The sequence below is a fragment of the Micromys minutus genome, assembly GCF_963924665.1.
Source record: "Micromys minutus genome assembly, chromosome: 23".
Lineage (NCBI taxonomy): Eukaryota > Metazoa > Chordata > Mammalia > Rodentia > Muridae > Micromys > Micromys minutus.
The window spans coordinates 2,262,657-2,283,505 of record NC_137958.1 but is presented as its reverse complement, the minus strand read 5'-3'; the positions used below and the strand labels follow the sequence as shown (position 1 = coordinate 2,283,505).

At 43.3% G+C, this 20,849-nt stretch overlaps 1 protein-coding gene across 3 annotated transcripts in view; it reads right to left on the bottom strand.

Annotated features, from left to right (window-relative positions):
* The window catches only part of EPB41L3 (erythrocyte membrane protein band 4.1 like 3), a gene marked incomplete at its 5' end in the record, with an annotated part of 110,456 nt that overhangs the window by 29,896 nt on the left and 59,711 nt on the right, over nt 1–20,849 (bottom strand). For all 3 annotated transcript variants that reach the window (XM_080936171.1, XM_080936173.1, XM_080936172.1), the window contains 6 exons: nt 2,796–2,948; nt 6,872–6,959; nt 7,562–7,780; nt 9,847–9,922; nt 13,711–13,753; nt 14,696–14,800. In XM_080936171.1, coding sequence (XP_080792297.1) covers nt 2,796–2,948; nt 6,872–6,959; nt 7,562–7,780; nt 9,847–9,922; nt 13,711–13,753; nt 14,696–14,800 — 684 coding nt within the window. The remainder of the gene's footprint in view (nt 1–2,795; nt 2,949–6,871; nt 6,960–7,561; nt 7,781–9,846; nt 9,923–13,710; nt 13,754–14,695; nt 14,801–20,849) is intronic.

The following is a 20,849-nucleotide window of genomic DNA, read 5'->3' as shown; positions in this document are numbered from 1 at the left end:
AGCAGGATCTGGTAGCCATGTTCTTTCTAACTCAGCTCCTCCTTCCAGCCTTTGGATGAACCCCCACTCTTCTCCCCGATTCTAGAGGCTCGTTAGTGGGAACAGAGACGCTTCCCACTCTGGTTTGTGTCAGCAGAGCTTGTGTGCCATGGGTAATTAACTCAAAGATGAGGATAAAGGGTAAACGTTTCTTCCCACCTGATCTGACACACCCCAAAGCCTTATTCACTCTCATCTGTCACAGCTGAGGAAGCAGGAGCCACCGTCTGTTGTTGCCCCTGAGGACACACCGCTCACTTACCCTCATGCACCCTGGCAGATGCTCCTAATGCCTCCGAACTCTTACATGGTCATTGAGTACTTTCCCCCATTCCCATTCTGCACAATCTCTGTGTAGCCACAAAACTGCCAGTGAATCACTTTACACAGAGACTCCTGCACGCCATGTGGAGCGTAGTCCCTTATTGTCTGTGGCTGTCTGCTCCTCGTCTGTCCTCTCTTGAACACAGAGGCCCACTGAGATGGTTTGAATATCCTTGAACCAGGGAGTGGCATTATTAGGAGGAGTGGCCTTGGTGTGTTGGACTAGGTGTGTCCCTGTGGGCATGGGCTTTAAGACCCTAATCTTAACTGCCTGGAAGTCACTATTTTGTTAGCAGCCTTCAGATGAAGGTGTAGAACTCTCAGTTCCTCCTGCACCATGCCTGTCTGGATGCTGCCATGTTCCCGCCTTGATGATAATGGACTGAACCTCTGATCCTGTAAACAAGTCCCAATGAAATGTTGTTCATGTAAGAGTTGTCTTGGTCATGGTGTCTGTTCACAGGATAAAGCCCTAACACACACACACACACACACACACACACACACACACACACACACACACAGTATTTATTAAAGCCTCCTTTTAGACCCCCTTTTTCCCCATTTAATGTATGCTATGCCTAAGGCCTTCAGTAAGTTGTATACAGCTGGTGACTCATTATTGTCTACCATGCGAGAACTAATCCTTAAACTCTTCCTTCACTTTGCCAAGTCTATCAACTGACTGAGTCATTTTTGTGTTTTTTTTAAAGACTTTTGTTTCATGATATCTCCTGACTTTATTTCTCCTGTGTGATTTGTAAAACTCAACATCAAAACAAAGGGCAAAGTGTTAATAATTCAGAGAATCCAAAGATCTGGGAGCAGATCTGTGTTAAAAGAATTTCAATATTATTTTCTGAAAAATTTTGCCAACTTTTCATGGGTAAGATCATCTTTGCCAATGCCACTCACGGGAACAGAAACTGCTGACACTTCTGGAAACTTCTCCCTTTATTTCCATCCCCATCCCATTCCAATGATTACAATCTGTCTGGAACCCTCTCACAAACCTGTTCCATCCAGTCTTCCTTCATGGCCTCTGGGTCAATTGGATCTTACCATTGTCTCACTGGTGGTTGGGATTTCATTATGAAATTTACAAGGCAAAGCCTTCCTCCTGGATGTTATGCCCTAAACTGTCCCTTAGCTCATGTCACCAACTCTCCCTTCTGACCTCCCCCAACACCGCCTGCTCACATCTGCAGAACACCATTTTGTGTGCAGCGGGTGCTACAGCTTTCTGCTCTCACTGTTTCTCTGATCCATAAAAGATAAACAGAAAATACCTTAAGCAAAAAGCAGGTAATGTGTGTCTGTTTCTCATGTTCAACCCTGTTCAGAAAGAAACTGCTGCTCAGTTTTCACTGAATTCACATGACTGTATGTGCATTAAGTGTTGATCATACAATCTTTAAAAATCTATTTTTCAAAATACCACAACTTCACATATAATCAGGTGGAGTGCTCACTTATTATGCCATTATAGATTATTATTATTATTTTAAATTCATATTATATTTGATCCTTGTATATTTTAATTTTTAAACTTTCTAAAGATTTATATATGAGTGTTTTGTCTGCAGGTATGTATTACACTGGAAGGTAGCATCTTATCCTCTGGAAATGGGGTTACAGATGTATGTAAGCCACCGTGTGGACCCTGGTAACAAAATCTATCCGGTCCTCTGCGAGAGTGGGTGCCCTTAGCCACAAAGCCATCTCTCCAGCCTTACATTTCATTTTGAAAAATGATTTTCCACCAAGAAACTTCAGTAGAGAGACAAAAGCTTGAGAGAGATCCCTGTATCATGCCAGAAACTGTTCAGATACACAAAAGGGCAGGGACTGGGTTTGGGAGCCTTTACTATGTTAGTCACACCTATTAGAAATTATAGGAAAATGTATGAATTTTCCCCTAAGTGGGGAAAACAGAAGGCATTTACCCCGCACCATGAACAGATCATCAAGGAAGATGTAAGTTCATTGTGGTGTAAAGAATATTAACAATTCGTATTCTTTTATTAGTTCTCTAACGAATAAAACGGATAAGTAACTGCATTCAGAGTCCACTCCTTACACGGTAGAGCATGTTATGTTGAAGTTACTGATGTGAGAGGCACCAGGTTAACAGGGGAAGAGAGATCTTCACCACAGTAGAAGCATGTCCATTCTACATTAAAATAGAATTTTAAAGGTCCTTTCAACCAATGTTCGTAGTTGGTTTTAAAAAACAAACAAACTAGAATGGCCTAATAAAGAAGAGAACATATTGCTATTTCCTGGAGAAACCTACAACCAATGCTCAGAGGCATTTAGACATAATTCCCCGTGTTCCACAGTGCTTGGAATTCACCAACACACGGTTTATATTTCTGCTTGCACTTGGGAATCTTCCTTCCAAGAGCCTGTGGAGATACCGATGTACTTACCTCTCCTGGTCGGATTTTAATGTAAAAGTTGTTCCGTTTATAAGAAATCTTTAAGACCTTGGGCCACGCAAATCTGTTTATCCGAAGCCGGTCACGGTATATCAACAGACCACTGGCACAGACTCCTAACATGATCTCTACTCCTTCAGAATCCTGGAAGAAGAAATAGTGGAGCAGGTTTTCACTCACTCCCATCTCTGCAGGCATGAGATTATTCAGGACTCCATGACAGAAGACAGAATTGACTAATTTAAATATGAAAAAATACCGCTGCAGTTTTTAAAGCACCACTACCACATACTAACATTTTAATGATGATATTCTTCATTGTGGAGAGCTGGAAAGTTAAACCAATCACCCGAGTGTATGAGACTTAAAGTACTAATACTGCATACAGAGTGTAAATACACACTCGTGCATACACACACACACAGACATGCACATACGCAAAAGCACGCACATACATCCTGAGGCTTGGAGTCACACAATGTCTGTCCCCTATGAATGTTATATCCACAGAAATCTGTAAAATGGACTCTGGTGGCTTGTGAAGACAACATCACAATGTATGTAAGGTGTGGCGTCCCACAGCTCTGGAAGCAGAGGACAAGAAGCTTCACAAGCAGGTCCAGCTCACCCAGGAAGTGACATGGGGACCTCTGCCGGGAGCTGGCATGGGCTGTTAGCTTGGTGTCACTGTGCAGCACCAGAGACGTGAAAAGGGAAAAAAAGAAAGAGCCAGAGATGGGCACCTCGTTTTCCTATGTGGCAGGAGTTTCTTCCTAAGATCCTTGTCACAAGCAAAAGGATGTTTCCACAGTGAGAAACTATTTACTTGGAAATATTACATTTTGAAAACATAGGATAGTTTAAAATCAGCCATTTTCCCTTGGACGCATACGACCCTATTTGGCAGCTACTGATTCCACAAAGTGAAATGACTTTAACTCTGCGTTTACATTATAATAAAATAAGGGAAAACCACACTGGTAGAGGCTTTAAAATGAAGGGCAACTTAAGAGCATGTAACCTGGGTCCCCAAAGTCACAGGTATTGATCCTTGAGAACCAGCCAGTCTGTCACTATGGTCACTCATTGGGGACAGCCTAGGAGCCAGGCCAACAGGAGGAGAGACTGCTTCAACCATGGCTCTCAGAGCCACATTCTTTGGATATAAACAGCTTTATGCCCTTGCCCAAAGATTTAAAAGGCTCTTTAAAACCATTTTTATTACTATCTATATTCTTATCACCTACCAACATCACTAAACATAAAGAAGAGTTAAGGGAGCCCTACCCTCCTGCTGTGGACTTACTCTGTGTAACTGTCCTTCAGTCACCTTCACCAGCACGCCTGCTGGCCAGTGGTGCTGACCTGAGCATCCCTTCCTCTCCCTTCCCCTGGAGACTCAGCCGTCTAGAACTGCACTGTCTTGGCTTCAGGAACTGGCCAGCACAGGGTCTGCCCAGCATGTTTCTTAAACGCAAAGGCGAACGGACAAACGAAACTATGAAGTCTGTAGCTCATTAACTGTAGGAGAGTAAAAAAGATATTTCTGAATCCAAATTCTGCCAAAGGCTACAGATTGAGCTAATCTCACGGATCTGTGACAATGAAGTTTTCACCCTCCTTCTTGGGGGCATCTCTCTGTGACTGCATTCTCGTGCCTACCATGGTGGCACCCACAGGATGAACAAACACCCCCCTCACATACACACACTTTATAATCTCACATCAAATAAATAAATTTAACAAAACCTAGTAAGATGTATATTAAGTTATAAATAAGCATACACAGATTTCCTAATAGAAAATATTATTTAGGATGTTTCCCAAACACAAGACCATTCCCAAATGCAGGCACTTCTTATGGGGTCCAAGATGCTGTTACAGAATGCTGAAGTGGATCTTAAGCTCAAAGACACTCATGCCATCCACATAAGAGAAGCATCTCATTGCTGACCGGAAATTAGCACTAATTTAATTTGTTCAATTTCCTTCTTGAAACGATGAAGTCTACAACCAAATCATTCATTATACTTAATATTCAGATAAAATCCTGCAACAGGCTGTATTCTACTTCCATAATTCATTCTTTTTAATTGGCATAATTTCAAATTGCATTATTTAATAAAAAGTGGCCATCTATTTCAGTTCAGTGGCTACAGCTATGTTAAGTGGTTTGATTTCCTGGTAGCAGTGATCCATCCAGGGCCGCGCGTCCCTAAAGGACGCACCAATCTTTATTTCTAGGTAGTGAATGGATCACAGTGCATGACGTAATGAAAAACTCGATCTGCATCCACCCAGATTATCTTGCCATGTTCATTTCTTCACCTTTTAGCCAACTGGAGAAAACATGAAAATTTAAAATAATGTTTCGCTGGATGTCCTTAGTTTTGTTTTGAAATTATTACCCAAATGTATACCTGGTATAACAGAAAAAACCAAAACACACACACGCACACACAGACACATGCACACACACACACACACACATGCACACACACACACACACACACACACACACACACACACACACACATGCACACACAAAGAGCCTGGCATGTAACATACTAGCATATGCCTGGCAGAAGCCCCGGCCATACTTGTCCTCAGGAATGTTCATGGTGATCCAAAGACATAACCAATCAAACCATCAAACCACACAGACATCACCCATCAAATCCAGATGCCTACCATTTTCCTGTCTAATCTCATGGTAGATATGCCTTATTTCCCAAAGGTCAACCCAAGACCTACCCGAGGACAGGATGTCTATACTGCCAGCCTAGTAGGCATGTGAATGGAATCATCCCCAGGTCTGTCTACACAGCCAGTGCAGTAGGCATGTGAATGTCATCATAGAGAGATGTCCCCAAGGACAGAGGAAAGTTTATTATCAACAGGACTTACAGAGCAGAGACCTCCTTCTTTTCGTTTATCATGGTTGTGAGATGTCTGCTTGACCTTGGCCACCTGGAACCTCTTTATCCCTAGGCTTCAGAATGGACTGAGAAAGACTTTGCTCCCTTAGAAGCTGTAATTACACATTTTGAGTTCCAGATTGTTTCTGAGGACATCTGTCAGAGGTCAAAGACCGATATTACCTTGTCAGCCTCAGGCAGATGGAACTACCAATGATTGTTAAGGACCGACCCTCTGAGAATGTTAACGGAGATTCTGTCTCTAGAGTGCCAATCAAGTTCACATATTTTGTCGATAGGAGCTTTTAAAAGTGCTTCATATATTTTCACAGCATGTTTTCTCACAGCTGTCTAGATAATGGTCTTGTAGTCATGTGTTCAGCCTGGCAATGCAGAGGGTAATTCTAGAAAAACCATCATACAAGGTCAGAACTGTTCTAGTGTCCTTTAACAATCAAAACACTCCTATGATTTAATTCCAACTTCTTCCTTCCCAGATGCACTACATCCATTACTAGTCAGGAAGGCAGCCCTTATGCTGAACTCCGGAACACCTACTGTTTAGCTGCTGTACTTTTAAAGAAATTTGATTTCAAAGCACTGGTTACATAGTCAGAGCAGTTAAACTTTAGAGACAGAATCCCTTCAATTTAACACAAACTCACTGAGTGCTTGGTGGGATTTCAAGATGGGGGTTAAAAACAGTACACAAAACATAACAGATGAATGCTTCGTTTGGACAGTCGGCCAGCAGACAGGCACAGGACTGTTCAGATAAGGAGGGTATGCTGATGACAGGTAGGAGACAGGGTAGTGAGGCACAAAGGTCACATGTCAGCAGAGAGAGAGCTATGTTTGTCTCAGGGAGGCAGACAGGCAAGCGCTCCTAGGCCAATAGTAGGTACTGTGGAATCAACAGGGAACAGAGACCTCCCCTATGCCTGGTTTCCATGAGGCTTAGCCATAGCAGTGATGCAGGCCTGAGCCACAAAGTGTGCCCACCTTTGTACCATACAAAGATGAACACTATCTGTTTTTAACACAGAATAAGGGTTTAAACGCACACAAGGTTGAAGTACAAAAGTATTCATTCCCACAAACTGAGCTTGTGGCCACAACACGAGCAGATGGGAGTTTGAAAGCGCCTACCTTTGCATGGTGTAAATCTACTCCGTACATGGAGAGCTTCTTGGCATTTTCTAGGAAGTGCATCTCGGCTTCGGCGGGCGTCATTCCCCTGGTCAGGAGGAAGTGAGTGTTACGTGTTTCTCCATCAATCGGAAGAGCGCCAGGCCTGCTCCTGCATACCCTCTGCCTCGGAGGGCTGAAAGACCCCCCACTTAGCTCCCTCCTATCCTGTAAGAAAGCCTCCCTCTGGAAACCAGTGCTTTCAGGCTTGAGCATCCCTAATTCAAAGTTTCAAAGCTGAACTGCTCTAAAGCCCAGAATCTTTTAAAGCACCTCTGTGAGGGTTGGGGTACTCTAGGACACGGTATAACGTCACCTGGGGGCCACACATGTCAGGTGCTTATGAAACATAACTGGGATGTCTTACTTAGATTCTCATCTCAAAAATATGTTACTATGTTATATGACTATCCTACTGTCTGAAAACATCCAAAATCTGAAACACCGCAGCTCCCAAGCCTGTGAGTAACCAATACTTGGTGAAAATGTGGGAAAATGAATCGTTCCTAATTCACAGATGAACGCCTGGATATTTTGAGAGGGAGTTACCTAGGCCACCACTTTAAGCACATGTAGGCTGTGCCTCTCCTTGGATCCCGACGCTCTCACCGTAAAGCCCACGGCGAGCGCACACCAGCCCTCCACACCAACCTGTGGCTCTTGTGTAGCTCCGTCACTTTATCTTCCAGTTCCTTCGTGTGGTTTGGCGCAAAGCGGAACTCACTAATGTAATCGTTCCCGCATTCATCGGGATCATAGTCCCCGAGCTCTGACTGCACCGTGTAGGAGCCCAGCAGGGCGAGAGTCACAAAGGAACAGGGTAGCCGTCCAGACACAATGTCATCTCGCAGCTGCAAGCAGAGGTAGTACCTTGCAGGGGCCAGAAGAACAAAGAGAAAGCCAGCGTTATCACGCAAAGAGGTTGGAGGACAGCGCACAGTATTCAGAAGTAATTTCTCCCTGGCCAGTGACCTCTGTAAGGACACATCTGTGGACTCTTCTAACGATGGCAACAGCAATCGGTCTCTGTGAGGACGAGCAAGTGAGCTATGCACTTAGAGAAAAGATGCATTTTCCTAGTATTTCGGAAACCAGTTGGGGTGAACTGTAATATAAAAAGGATGTTCTTATGTAAAACCACCAGACAGGTTTTATCCAGGCAGGGTTTATCCTGAAGTCTAGACAACAGGACTTCCAATACAACCAAGCCAACCTCAGATAACTCACAGCTGAGGGTCAGAAACTCTACTCTCAGTGGCTCCATTTCTAAGGACCAACGATTTATACTCTTTTATCTCTCACCAGTGTGATGTCTTCCTGGAATCTTGTCATTACAATTTTAAAAGAAGGAAATATAAAGGCCACTCTTTCCATACACGTCTGCCATGTCATAAAGCAACTGCATTAGTAGCTGACCTGTCTTCTGTTTATTTGAGATTCATAGATATAAAACATAAAATAATAAAAATATTAACCGATGGCCCTCCCCCATCGGTGTCATCAACAAGCTTGGATGGCTATAGGCATCTACCCTCCACACGAAGGGGAAGTCTGCAGGCCTGCAGGAAGAAAGTTTGGCCACAGATAGATGCAAAATCTATGTAATTCAGATATTAGAATTCTTACATATCCCACGGGTTCCAAGGATACTACACAGAAGGTAGGAACTGTGCATGAATTTACAAGTCCAAGCACATTTAAGGTCTATAAGCACAAAGCAGTCATAACTAAGTGCTCAATCCTGAGCAGACGTGTCTTTATAAAGACAAAGCACACATTTTCTCTAATTTGTTACAAATATAAAAAATATACCTAGAACTAACCACTATTTTCAAAGATTTTGATAAAATTATATTCTAATGCAGCAAGTGGAGGGACACTCATTTGAGAAATTTCTTTTCTTTGAAAAACCCTCCGATGAAGGTGTGAGGCTTACACAGAAAATCACGTGTACATGGGACTAAGTCATCTTGGTCACAGCCCGACCACCTCACACGTCGAGCGATGGGACTTTGAAATCTCAGTGCAAAAACATGGAGGCTGAGAATGGTGGTCCGGAATGTCCCTGTCCCGGCATCTGCCCCCTGAAACGCTAGTCCCAGACCACGTGATGGGCTGGGTGGGGCTTTGAGATTGGCAGATGGTTAGATTCCGAGGGAGGAGCTTCATAAATGCAGTTGCTGCCTTTTAAAAAATGCCATAGGAAGTCTCGTCAGGAAGGACACAGTGACAAGTTGGCAGTCTGCCACTAGGAAGCAGACCCTCACCAGAAAGGCTACATCAGCACCCTGGCCTTGAACTTGTAGGCTCCAGAACACACCAAGTAAATTTGTTTGTCAGCCCCGGTCTTTGGTGTTTCAGGACAGGAGCAAGAACAGATTAAGTTATATGGTATGGTTTTGTAAAGGCAACTCCTTTCGTTCTCTAAGCTCAACCACCAAATGGGAATATTTGTCAGTTAGATCCATTTTAGTATCTTCCCAGAAAACACAACTATCATTTCCCTTCTACATACATAAGAATGTGAACTCTTACACTGATTTGTGTGTTCTCACTCCTAATCTCTCCCTCCATTAGGCTATAAGGTTTTAGGTTAGTATCATACAGAGGACAAGGATATAAAGATATTTGTAATTTAATCTTAAAGCAGGATCTCTCCGTGTGGCTGCTCTATCAAGTATGGCTGAATCCCTTGCTGGGTGGATGGCTATCTCAAATCTGTATGTCTTCCCAAGAGGGCCTAACAGACAGCAATGACAGATGGTAATGTCGGCCTCTCACTGGGGACTCAACAGTGGGAACCCGTTTTTGTGCTCACTCAGTTGCCTTTGGTTTGCTATGTGAGGGACAGTGACTCTCAGGTTACCAGACGTATCAGGCTCTTTCTCAGAGCTCTCCCGACATCCCTCCTGTTTCCACAGCCAACTCTCAAATACCTGGTGATATCTTCTGATAGCTGGGCAGGGTCTGGTGGGTAAAACTTCACATTAAATGAAAAATGCCAAGCACCACCTGCAGGGACAGGACAGAAGTCAGAACAAATCCCCAGGGAATCGTCACCTATGCATGATCTTAATTCAAGGCTGAGTGCCTGGACTCAGTAACACCAGGCACTTTATGGCTACTGTTACCTGACTCCATAGATAGTTTCAAACCTTGTTTCCAATCAAGTCATTTACTGGCCCTTTCAGAAATCAAGAAAAATGACCCAATTTTCTCCTTTTTCTCATGATCAAAAATCACCTCTATTGATGGGGAGGGAAGCTCACCACAGGGTCGTCCCGCCCCAGATACCTGGAGTTGGTAGATTTACTGCTATGAATTTCTTGGTAGCACATATGCTAAGCAAGACAGAACCCTCATCTCCCAGGTCCTTTCTGCTTTCTTATTTCAGGCCAAATCCCATTACGATATATTTATTTTATGGTCTGTGGCAGTGAGTACTGCTTTCCATAAATCCGGATGCCTCGATGCGCCACCACCCAATCCTGTTCACGACTCGCCCGAGCCGTTTCCGCCTCGTGCCATGTTTCTCCCACGGTGTCTTTCAAGTCTTCTTCAGAAGCAAAGGTGTGAAGCAAATGCTGGCTTCTCCATCCCCTGACTGTGCATGTCCGCCCTTAAAGGGCTCCCTGGGTTCACGGGGTTTGGTGTCCTCGGAGTACCTGCGGCTGTGTTTCGGTGTGGCCTTTGAGATGTGACAGGATGAGAGAGCTCTAACTTCATGACTGGATCAACCCACTGACAGATTCATAACTCACTGGAGGTAGAGGAGGGACACTTGCAAAAGTCCTTCTCTCCCCACACCTCCCCCTTCCTGGAAGCAAATGAGCCATGTGACCACGGGACTGTGAGCTAAAACCAACCGTTTCTCCTTTAGGATGGCTCTCGTGGATTTCATTACACTAGAAGCTCTCGAGCACATGGAGCTCCACGCTTCCGTAACTGAGCCACTGCACCAACATAAACACGGAGCACAGACGCACTCAGTTTTTCCTTTGAAAATTCTTTTAGACATAAGCTTTTATTTCTCGTTTGTTTCTCCTGGCTTTAAGATACAGTGACTTATCAAATTCTGGGCATTCCTTCTCTGACGCCAACCTTGTTTCTTCTGTCAGTGAGTACACTAATGGCTCTCTAGCACGGCCTGAGGGTCTGCAAAGTTCCTCAAAGGCTTGTTGGCATCCACACTTCTGTGACCACTGAAGGGCAGTTACTTGCCCAGCCTACCACACACTGTCCTCTCCACCTCCTCTGCCCGAGAGGGAACTCCGTGTGCCCCACAAGCCATTCCCAGACACCCTGGACAAACGGACACTTCCATATATGATTCTTCCCTTCAGTCACCGGCAGAGATGGCAACGTTTGGCTGTCTTGTCTACATTTCTGTCATCACGTCACAACTCCACTTGGGACTTTCTTGTTTATTCTCTACCACAACCTGCCTCACGCTTAAGGTTCTACTTGCCGAAGAGTTAGCAGCACCCAGCCAGTTAGCACTGGGTACTTGATACCATTTTCAAGACATTCAAGACACAAATGAGAATTACACGCCATAAGTATCTGCCATTCAAATATATTTTTCTACCATTTGATAAGGTGTCTTTTTATTGATCTGAAACTAGTCTTATTTGTTTTTATGTTGCTATCGATTCGCGCTCAGTTGCTCAGTTCTTATTAAAACAGATCCTTCAATGTGAACCAGCAGTGAGGTGACTTCAAAAGACAGCTTTACACAAGCACGTTGGATTCAAACTAATGGATGACTCATGGGAAGACGACTGATTGCTCCTGCCAATTCTCGGACTTCAGGTAAGCCTCAACTCCAGTGACAACTCAGACTTGGAAACTGATCACTAAAGAATATAAGCAATGTTTCAATATAAAACCCTCATTCTACTTATTGATTTGCAAATGATAGTGCACCCAAATGTGTTCTGAGAAACCCGACTTTCTAAGCTCTATCCCAGAGGCTTTCATTCCTAAGTCTTGGAATATTGTGTTGAGCCTTTGGTTTAGGTAAGTGTCCTAATTTGGGAGGCATGTGTGCTGTCACTGTAAAGCCACTTTCTAAGCTTATGCTGCAATAAAAGTCATTCAGTGGATTTGCAAACAAGTGGGAATTTTAAGGAGACAGTGACATAATCTACATGCCAATCAGGGCCCCAAACAAAAGCCAGTGTACCAGAGATTACTGAGAAAGTGAAATTAGGAGAGAGGAGTAGAGGGAAAGGAGGGGGAGAGAGGAGGGGAGGGGAGGGAGGAGAGGGGAGAAAAGAGAGGGGAGGGGAGAGGGGAGGGGAGGGAGGACGGGAGGGGAGGGAAGAGAGGGGAGAGAGGAGAGGGGAGGAGAGAGGGGAGGGGAGAGAGAGGATGGAGAGAAGAAGGAGGAGGAAGAAGAGCAGAGGGAAGAGAAAGAGGAAGGGGAGAGAGAGAAGAGAGAGAAGGGAGTGACAGGCACATGGGGTGGGAGGAAGGGCTTATGCAAAAAGACTGACAGCCTCTGCTCCAAGGATGGCTGGTGGGAAAGAGGAAGTGATGTGATTTAAATGCCCTATGTACACTCTGAAGCATTTTTAAATTACAAACTTTTGATAAACAAAAAAACTGTCTTATATAAAGTTTCTCATTCTTCAATGCCAGATACTAAAATCCAGCCTTTCTTTTCTATCATAAGACACTGCATATCGCATTGTTACCATGTATCATAAATTACCTTACTCCATAACACACTATTTACATACAGTAGACTGTAGGATTTTTAAGTTCTAGGGTATGAAACACATGACCTGAAATACTTTCCTAAGAACAAACTGTCCAGTACCAGAGTTTACAAGAATCCATGACTTAAACGTTCCTCAGCTTGGTCTCCAGTCTCTAAAAAATCTCATTCTACCAATTTGGTAGGGACTTGTCAGTAAAGATAATTTTTTTTTTCTTTTTCTTTTTTTATAAACTTTATTTTAAAAAACAAAGATAAAAGAAAAAAATTTTAAACATTTTTGCATAAATGTATACAAATACATTTTTGTCAGTGCTTGGCTTTTAGTAAAGATAATTTTAAAAGGTATTAAATTTAAGAAATCTTTAGTAATACAAACAAGTGAAAAATGATGCCCCATTTTAATTTGCATCTAAACACTAGATTTAGCAACTTGCTGGATATTATTAGCTCCTTATATTTCAGCTTTAGCTATGCTATGGAATAGTCTTTATCAATTGAAAAACAGACACTTTTGGTTGATGATGACTTTCTGACTTCAGGATCGGTACTGAACCTGTGATCCTCCTGCCTCAGCCTCCTCAAAGCTGGGATTTACAAACCTGTGTCACTAGGCCCAGCAAAAATGTCCATCTCTTGTCTCGAGGGAGGAGGAAAGATGGTCAAGGACAAAACAAGGACAAAACAAGGACAAAAGGTTTGCTACCCCCTTTCAAGACCACCAAGTGGTTAATTTTACTGTGCCTCAGCACATTAGTGACCGGTTTAACATGAATTATTAAGTTTGAAACTTTAAATGCTTAAGTGGTAAATGCAGAAAAGGTTGACTAAATTGTATTTCACATCTGTGTACTGGTAAGGAGCAGGTTGCCTGCCAAAGTCATTTTAGTTTCTGAGCTGTGATAACAAGAGCTAGCCTTACTGGAGCCAGACCCATGTGTCAGACCAAATTTCACCTGGCGATGCATCTTTGAACCACTTCCTCTTCGTATGAGCCACTTGAGTGTGGCCACTAGTTCTTGAGACACCCTCCTAAACGCTGTTACCACGCCCCAGAAAGGAACTGAAAGGAACTTACTTCGAATCTGCTTTTTAATTTCCTTAGCAGGGTCCAACCAGTTCTAAAAAAGAAATTGAAAATATGAACTTGAATCAGAAAAAAAGGAGAAAATCTAAGCCAATGATTGGACACAGATAACCCTTAAGTGTACCAAGAGGAAACTGTCATGGGGAGGCCCTCTCCACTGTGGCTCTTCCCACAGATCTGGTGGCCTCCCAACAAGCCTTGTGAGAACGCAAATACAAAATAACACATTCATTTACAATTAGTGCCTGATAAAATTCTCCTGGGAAAAGCCAGCTGTTGAATAATGAACTTAGACATTGTCTGTCACTTCAACAGGATTATTCCTGACTTGTGTGCAATAAATTCAGAGCCCATGTGAACGGACTCCCATGCCTTGCGTTTAGCATCTGCACAATGGAAACAACTCCCTCCTGTGTCCTGCTTGGTTATGGGATAAATCTCTGAATTGCTGTGCTTAGTCAGGTGCAAGCATGTAGAAATATCATCCTAGACACAAAGCACCCACTCACACACTGCACAGGGACTCACACACTGCACAGGGACTCACACACTGCACAGGGACTCACACACTGCACAGGGACTCACACACTACACAGGGACTCACACACTGGACAGGTACCAGTCAGCACATCCACAATTTCTTCACAGAATTGGTGGGTGTAAATATGTTTTCTACATAAGGAGCTAAGTATGTGGCTATTGTGGGCTCAAGAAAGTGACTGGACCATGTTATGGGGAAAGTCCCCTGATCAAATGCCTCCCTAGCACTAAACCTAAAAGATGAAAATTGGCACTGACCTACTGTTTTAAAATATTCAAGGATATTGGAAGTTGTCAAGATTCTCTTCATAAAGAAAAAGAGAGATTAGTCCCATTTAGGGACCCAAAGATGCATGAGCCTGTTTCTTTGGTTTCAGGCCACTTCTGCACTGTAATCCATAACCAGTCTTAAGGGTTCAAAGCTTTGATCTCTCACCTTCTGATTCTCGGCGTCTCGATACGTGAGGCCAAAGTAGTCTTTTTCTAGCAGGTTCAGATGTTCGCACACTTTGTCAAACAGCACTTGTCCTCTGGAGCGCTTCTGTACAAGTGGGAACAGAGGCAAGTCAACACACTCAGCTCTCCCAAGAGACAAAAACAAACGGCAAAGCGTAGAAAGCAGGACTGTTGAAACCGGTTGGTGAGCATCAGACATAGTGGCCCATGTCTGTAACCCCAGATCATAGCAGATGGAGTCAGGGTGATCCACAGACCTCTCTGGTCACTCTGACTTCCAGGTTCCCTGAGAGACGCTCATAGCTCATTACGGAGTGAACAGGATGTCCCTAGATTATCTCAGCCTCTGAGTGGACTTGTGAGGAGCTGTATGAAGTAGAGCTGGAGCAGGGAGACCGGATTAACTGTGGGTACCACCTTTACGTGGGCAGGGGTTCTAAAGTATGACCACACGGAGAAAGGAACAGGAGTTCGGCTTATTACTCTCTGCTTTCAGTGCTCGGGAACAACAGAACCATCACCGTTCGAAGTTCCCACAGCGCACACTCCAAGGCTGAGGTTGGAGGCTTGAAGCACGAGAAACTGACAGGAGTTATCAGGAGCACTCAGCGGATGGCTATTTACCCCACCGGATTAACCTTTCTCCTCTCAGAGACTCACGCCACAGCTAAGCCACGATGCCACGCTCTGTCACAGTAACCTGTAGCCTCAATCTGGGAACCAAAGTGAACCTCTTCTTCCTTCTAAGTTGTCCTTGTCACACCAAGAGACAAATAACTGGTATTCTTTGTATTGGAAAATGAGGGGCAAAGTGATAAAGACAGCTGAGGTTGACTTCTGAAACCCAGAGTCATGCATACATACATCCACACATGACACATATACACAAACATCCATGGACACACACACACACACACACACACACACAGAGAGAGAGAGAGAGAGAGAGAGAGAGAGAGAGAGAGAGATTCTCATCCTATAAAAGCTACCTCTACAACAACAAAATCAAAATGTCACTGGTGTCACCAAGGAAGGACAGGTGACTAGTGGCTGAGTCCTAAGTGGAAGTAGCCGGAGAAAGCCTGTGATGCTCAATGTGTATCTGAGAGTGAAGAGAGCACACAGAACGTGCACAGCCGTGTTCAGAATTTCCAGACTCAACAGCTCCCTGAGTCTTAAGCCTGAGACTGGGAAAAACTAGCTGTGTCTTATTACTTCAAATTCCCTTCCAATCTTTACTCAACTTTTTCTAGGCAATTTTCCTTCAAGCTGTGTTCATTTCTGTAGTTTCGTCATGATGCCCAGTCTTGTGTGACAGTAGAATTTCCATCCCTCCTTTGAGAGGAACTAAGGCGAACATGACAACACAAAGGTACTAGCACAGTAAGTTTAGAGATCACAGCTAGGTCACGTAGGTATGCTGTGCAGACGGATGTGCTGCACTTTGGATGCTCAAGCCATCATCTGGTGTGTGTGTGTGTGGGGGGGGTGTGTTAATCAACCGGGGAAATAGCCATCAGCTGAATTACTGTGATAACTCCCATCAAGTTCCATCCATTGCTTCAAAGGCCTTTAAATTCAGCCACAGAGTGTGCAATGGAACTGCCAACAATTAAGCTAAATTATTTTCCTATTCGGTGGTACCGATATTTTATATGCAATATGCTAAGCATATTTATCTTTGAGATTTTATGTATTAACAGTGAGATAAAAGAAAACTGATAAACTGTGTCCATGACAAAATAATGGCCACGAGAAGCCCTGTGAGTGGAGCGCGTGACTCTGCATCAGTAATTACCCTGAAAGTTAATTACTCAGTCCTGGGAAGGCAAAGTGGACATTAGCAAACTACAAAAGCAACCGTGTGTTCCACCAAGCAAGAAAATCACGACTTGTTAGCAAAACTAAAACACATGGCGCAGAAAATGTGGGAAGGTGGTTTAAATCTTTTATTTGTAAGTTATCCTATAGCATTTCTCAATTGTGACCGAAACACTGCAAAGTTTGTATGTTAACATGGGTTCTTCACCCGGGTGAGCACTTGAGATGTCTAGTGTTCTCCCTTTGACCTAACAGGGACAAAGGTGGCCTAGGACTTCCCCATTTCCTATTTGTTAGAAATGGTTTATGTTAATGACTCCTAGCTCCCTCTGCAGGGGTCTACGTCTTTTCTTGTTGAGGACTTTGAACATATTTTGTTCATAGCGGTCCCTCCCTCACAGTGATGGTCTCTTGTTTTTTGGCCCTAAGAGTCTTTAAGCCAGTTGGTGAACATCTATTACATGCCCATCTGTGACACAGCCGACTACTAAGTATCCATCTATCTCCTACATGTCTGTCTACTGCACGTGCATCTAGTAGTACATGTCCATCTACTTACTACATGTGTATGTACTACACATCCATCTACTTACATGTGTATGTACTACACGTCCATCTACTTACTATATGTGTATGTACTACACATCCATCTACTTACTACATGTGTATGTACTACACGTCCATCTACTTACTACATGTGAATCTACAATATTGACTGGAAACAATGACTTTCCTACTTCTAAGTATCAGATATTCAGTGGTTCTAGAATGTTCATTCTCTCTCCATTTCCTGATGGTGTGGGGCCGTGGCAAGTGTGAGGGCACAGGGCTATGGTGGGTGTGAAGCTACAAACTCACCTCCTATGGCTAATAAACTAATACCTGGATTTAAAAGGATTCTCCTTGTCCCATGGGTCTCTGGCACCCCTGACATCTGGCAACAAAGAAACTGCTTATGGTGAGAGAAAGGACCTGACTTCAAACTTGTTTTCCACATTGGGACTGCTCTACTCCTAAATCTCTTCCTGATCAAGTCTCGATTTTTCTAACTCAGATTTTGTTTTTCTATCAGATTACTCAGCTTATTAACTATTTCTGCTTAATGACATCTGTATGTACCTATGCATCAGTTACTCCTCTGCTGCTTTGAGAAAATACCATGATCAAAAGCAACTCAGAGAAAAAAATATTTTGGCTTATAGTTGGGCTTTGGCATTCTTAATGGCTGGAGAAGCAGTGCCCCAGGAGCAGGAAACTGAGACCACATCTTGTCTGTACACAGAAAACAGAAAAAAACTAGAGGTGAGGTGAGGCTTTATGTTCTCAAAGCCCACCCCCAGTGGTATTTTTCCTCCAAGAATTCACATCCTAAAGTTTCCATAACACCCCTAAAACACCTCTAGGGGGACCAAGTATTCAAGTACCAACTCTCAGGAGCATTACCCCTTTGAAGCACAACTTGTAAATAAACACACAGCTAAAGCTCAACAGATGGGAATTTCTAGAGAATTTATATTTACATGTGACAGTTCTCAAAGACATGCTTGCTTATCATTAAATGATTAAATATAGGTGCCTTGTCATTAGACTGGGCTATGTGATTGCTTTATGTCAACTCAATGAGATTTAGAATCAGTTTGGAGATGTGGAGATTCCGTGAGGAGAGAGGACACGCCCTGAACACGGGCAGCATCATTTCATGCCCTAGTTGTCTGGGCTGGATTAAATGGGGGACAGGTGGAATCCAGCACTAGTATTTATTCTGCTTGTTGACCACAGACATGGTGTGACAGTCCCCCTACACTCTCACCACCATGTTGTCTTCGTCTCAAACTGTGAGCCAAAATATACATACACACATATACATACATATATGTACATGTATATATAAGCATGCATATGTATATATATGTGTGTACACACATATATGTACACACATGTGCATGTATATGTTTATGTATATACATGCATATATGTTCGAATGTATATATTTATATGTATCTATGTACATATATGTGTGTATGTGTGTATATATTTTTAACTCATTTTAAATTAGTGGGTCAGTTACCTAACCAGGTAAGACTAAGTTTTAAGCTTGTTGTCCCTTGAGAGTTAAGTCATCTGTGACTTACTCAAGGAGTTCCTTGCTCACATGCAGCATTTTCTTGATATCTTCTGTGGAAGAAGTTGTTTTCGTCCTAGAGAAGCATCTCCGTGTTCATACCTTACTCCCAGGACAATTGATTAAAAAGGTTAAAGATTCCCAGGTAATTCTCGTAGATACCGATGAAAGGCACATGGTAAGCTAAATTAGGTTCCTGATTTTAAAATTCTGCAACACGAGAATCCTAAAGCAATCTTAATTTCCATGAGAAAATACTTACGTTTTTCAAATTCACCGTAGACCTACTCTGACTCCTTTCAAGCCTCCTGTATCAATGCTCCGTGTTACAAGAAAATGACTTACTGCCTCACCTGCATTAATGCTTAAAATCTGACAGCATCCCTTCCCAACAATGTTCTCAGGAAAAAAAAGTTCTCAAGAAATGACAGATGAACTAGTCAGAAGCTTCAATGAAAGGTACAAATAACCGTCTAAAACTGACGGAACCCCACGGAATACTAACTTGCATTTGAAGCTATTCTTGACATGTGTACCTGAAAGTTACAAATGTCTTACACATTTTCTGAGTTCTGGAATTAAAGAGACAGTTTCCTGTCCTGATCTAAAATGCACACTGTTTGTGCCTGGGTTCTGGGGATGAAGCCCAGGCGGCCTGCATGCTTGGTAACCAGTATTGAACCAGTGAGCTCCGTGACCAGCACACAGCTCTCGGCGAAGTGCCTGCTGCTCACGGGTGGCTGGACTGACTGACAGAACAACCGCCTCCCAACTGAAGAAAGAAGAGCAAAGGTCGAGGCTGCTCCACTCGGGTGCCTCCTCAGTCACGGTGACTCGTCCACCCTGCAGCCGCTGGAAATCATTTTTTAGTTTGTGTTTAGGTGAAGAATCCAAAAGGAGAAACACAAAGTTTCATGAAGTCTCATCCTAAGGATGGGAGGGACATGTGTGAGGGAGGCTCTTCCAAAAAGGCTGAACCTGAAACCAGAGAAGTTTGCCATGTCAACACCATCTTTTGCTTTAGGAACCAGGCTGCAGCTAAGCATCCGAGCAGCTTGATCAGGGCAGAAATGAGAGGAGCATGAGGCTGACCAGTACCACCTAATTCCCAATGATGTGACTGGGTGCTGCATCAGATGTGCATGTCTTCAGGGTGTGTGTTTACAGTCCTGCATGCACACACACAGAAAATGGAACCCCAACACTGACGACAGTGACAACAGCAATGACAATGAAGACAACAACAACAATGACAGCAACAATGACAACAACAGTGAGAACAATGACAATGACAACAACAATGTCAACAATGAAACAACAACATAAAGGATAACAACAAAACTGACAACAGTGACAATGACAAGAGTGAGAACAATAATGATGAATAACGAAGATGACAATGACGAAGATGACAACAATGATGAAGGCAATGAGAATGACAACAACGACAATGGCAACAACAACAATGCCAACAACAATAACAATGACAACAACAACAATGCCAACAACAATGACAATGCCAACAACGACAATGCCAACAACTACAATGCCAACAACTACAATGCCAACAACAATGCCAACAACAACAATGCCAACGACAATGACAATGCCAACAACAATGACAATGAAGCCGACAATAACAATGACAGCAGTAATGACAATGTCAACAACAGTGACAATGATGACAATGACAATGACAACACAATGTGACTGACAACAATGACAAAAACAATGACAACAGCAACAATGATGATAACAACAATTACAACAATGACAATAACAGAAATGACAACAACTATATCCAAATTAAAAACAAACAACAAACAAACAAGACACACGTACAACAACTTAGCCACAAGCTACTTGTTAACATAAAACATCTAGGGCAAAAACATGGAGGATGTTCAGGGAGGGATGGTGCAGTTTCCACAGCTTCTCATCTGCTCTGAATGCAGGCGCCTCTGCAGCACACGGTGCCACTCACTTTCCACAGAAGTCTTCCTTACACAGACCACTGGGGCTCCTGGGAAGTTACCCTTTTGGGTGACTGCAGTACCCATTTTGTGTTTGCCTTTCTGCTGAGGAGGGGAGAGCTCACTTTCTCTGTGCCAGAGAAGCCTGCTGGCTGGATCCCAAGGAAGAATTCCTGTTCACACTATGCAGGATTATCTTGAGGCAAAATGCTACCTTT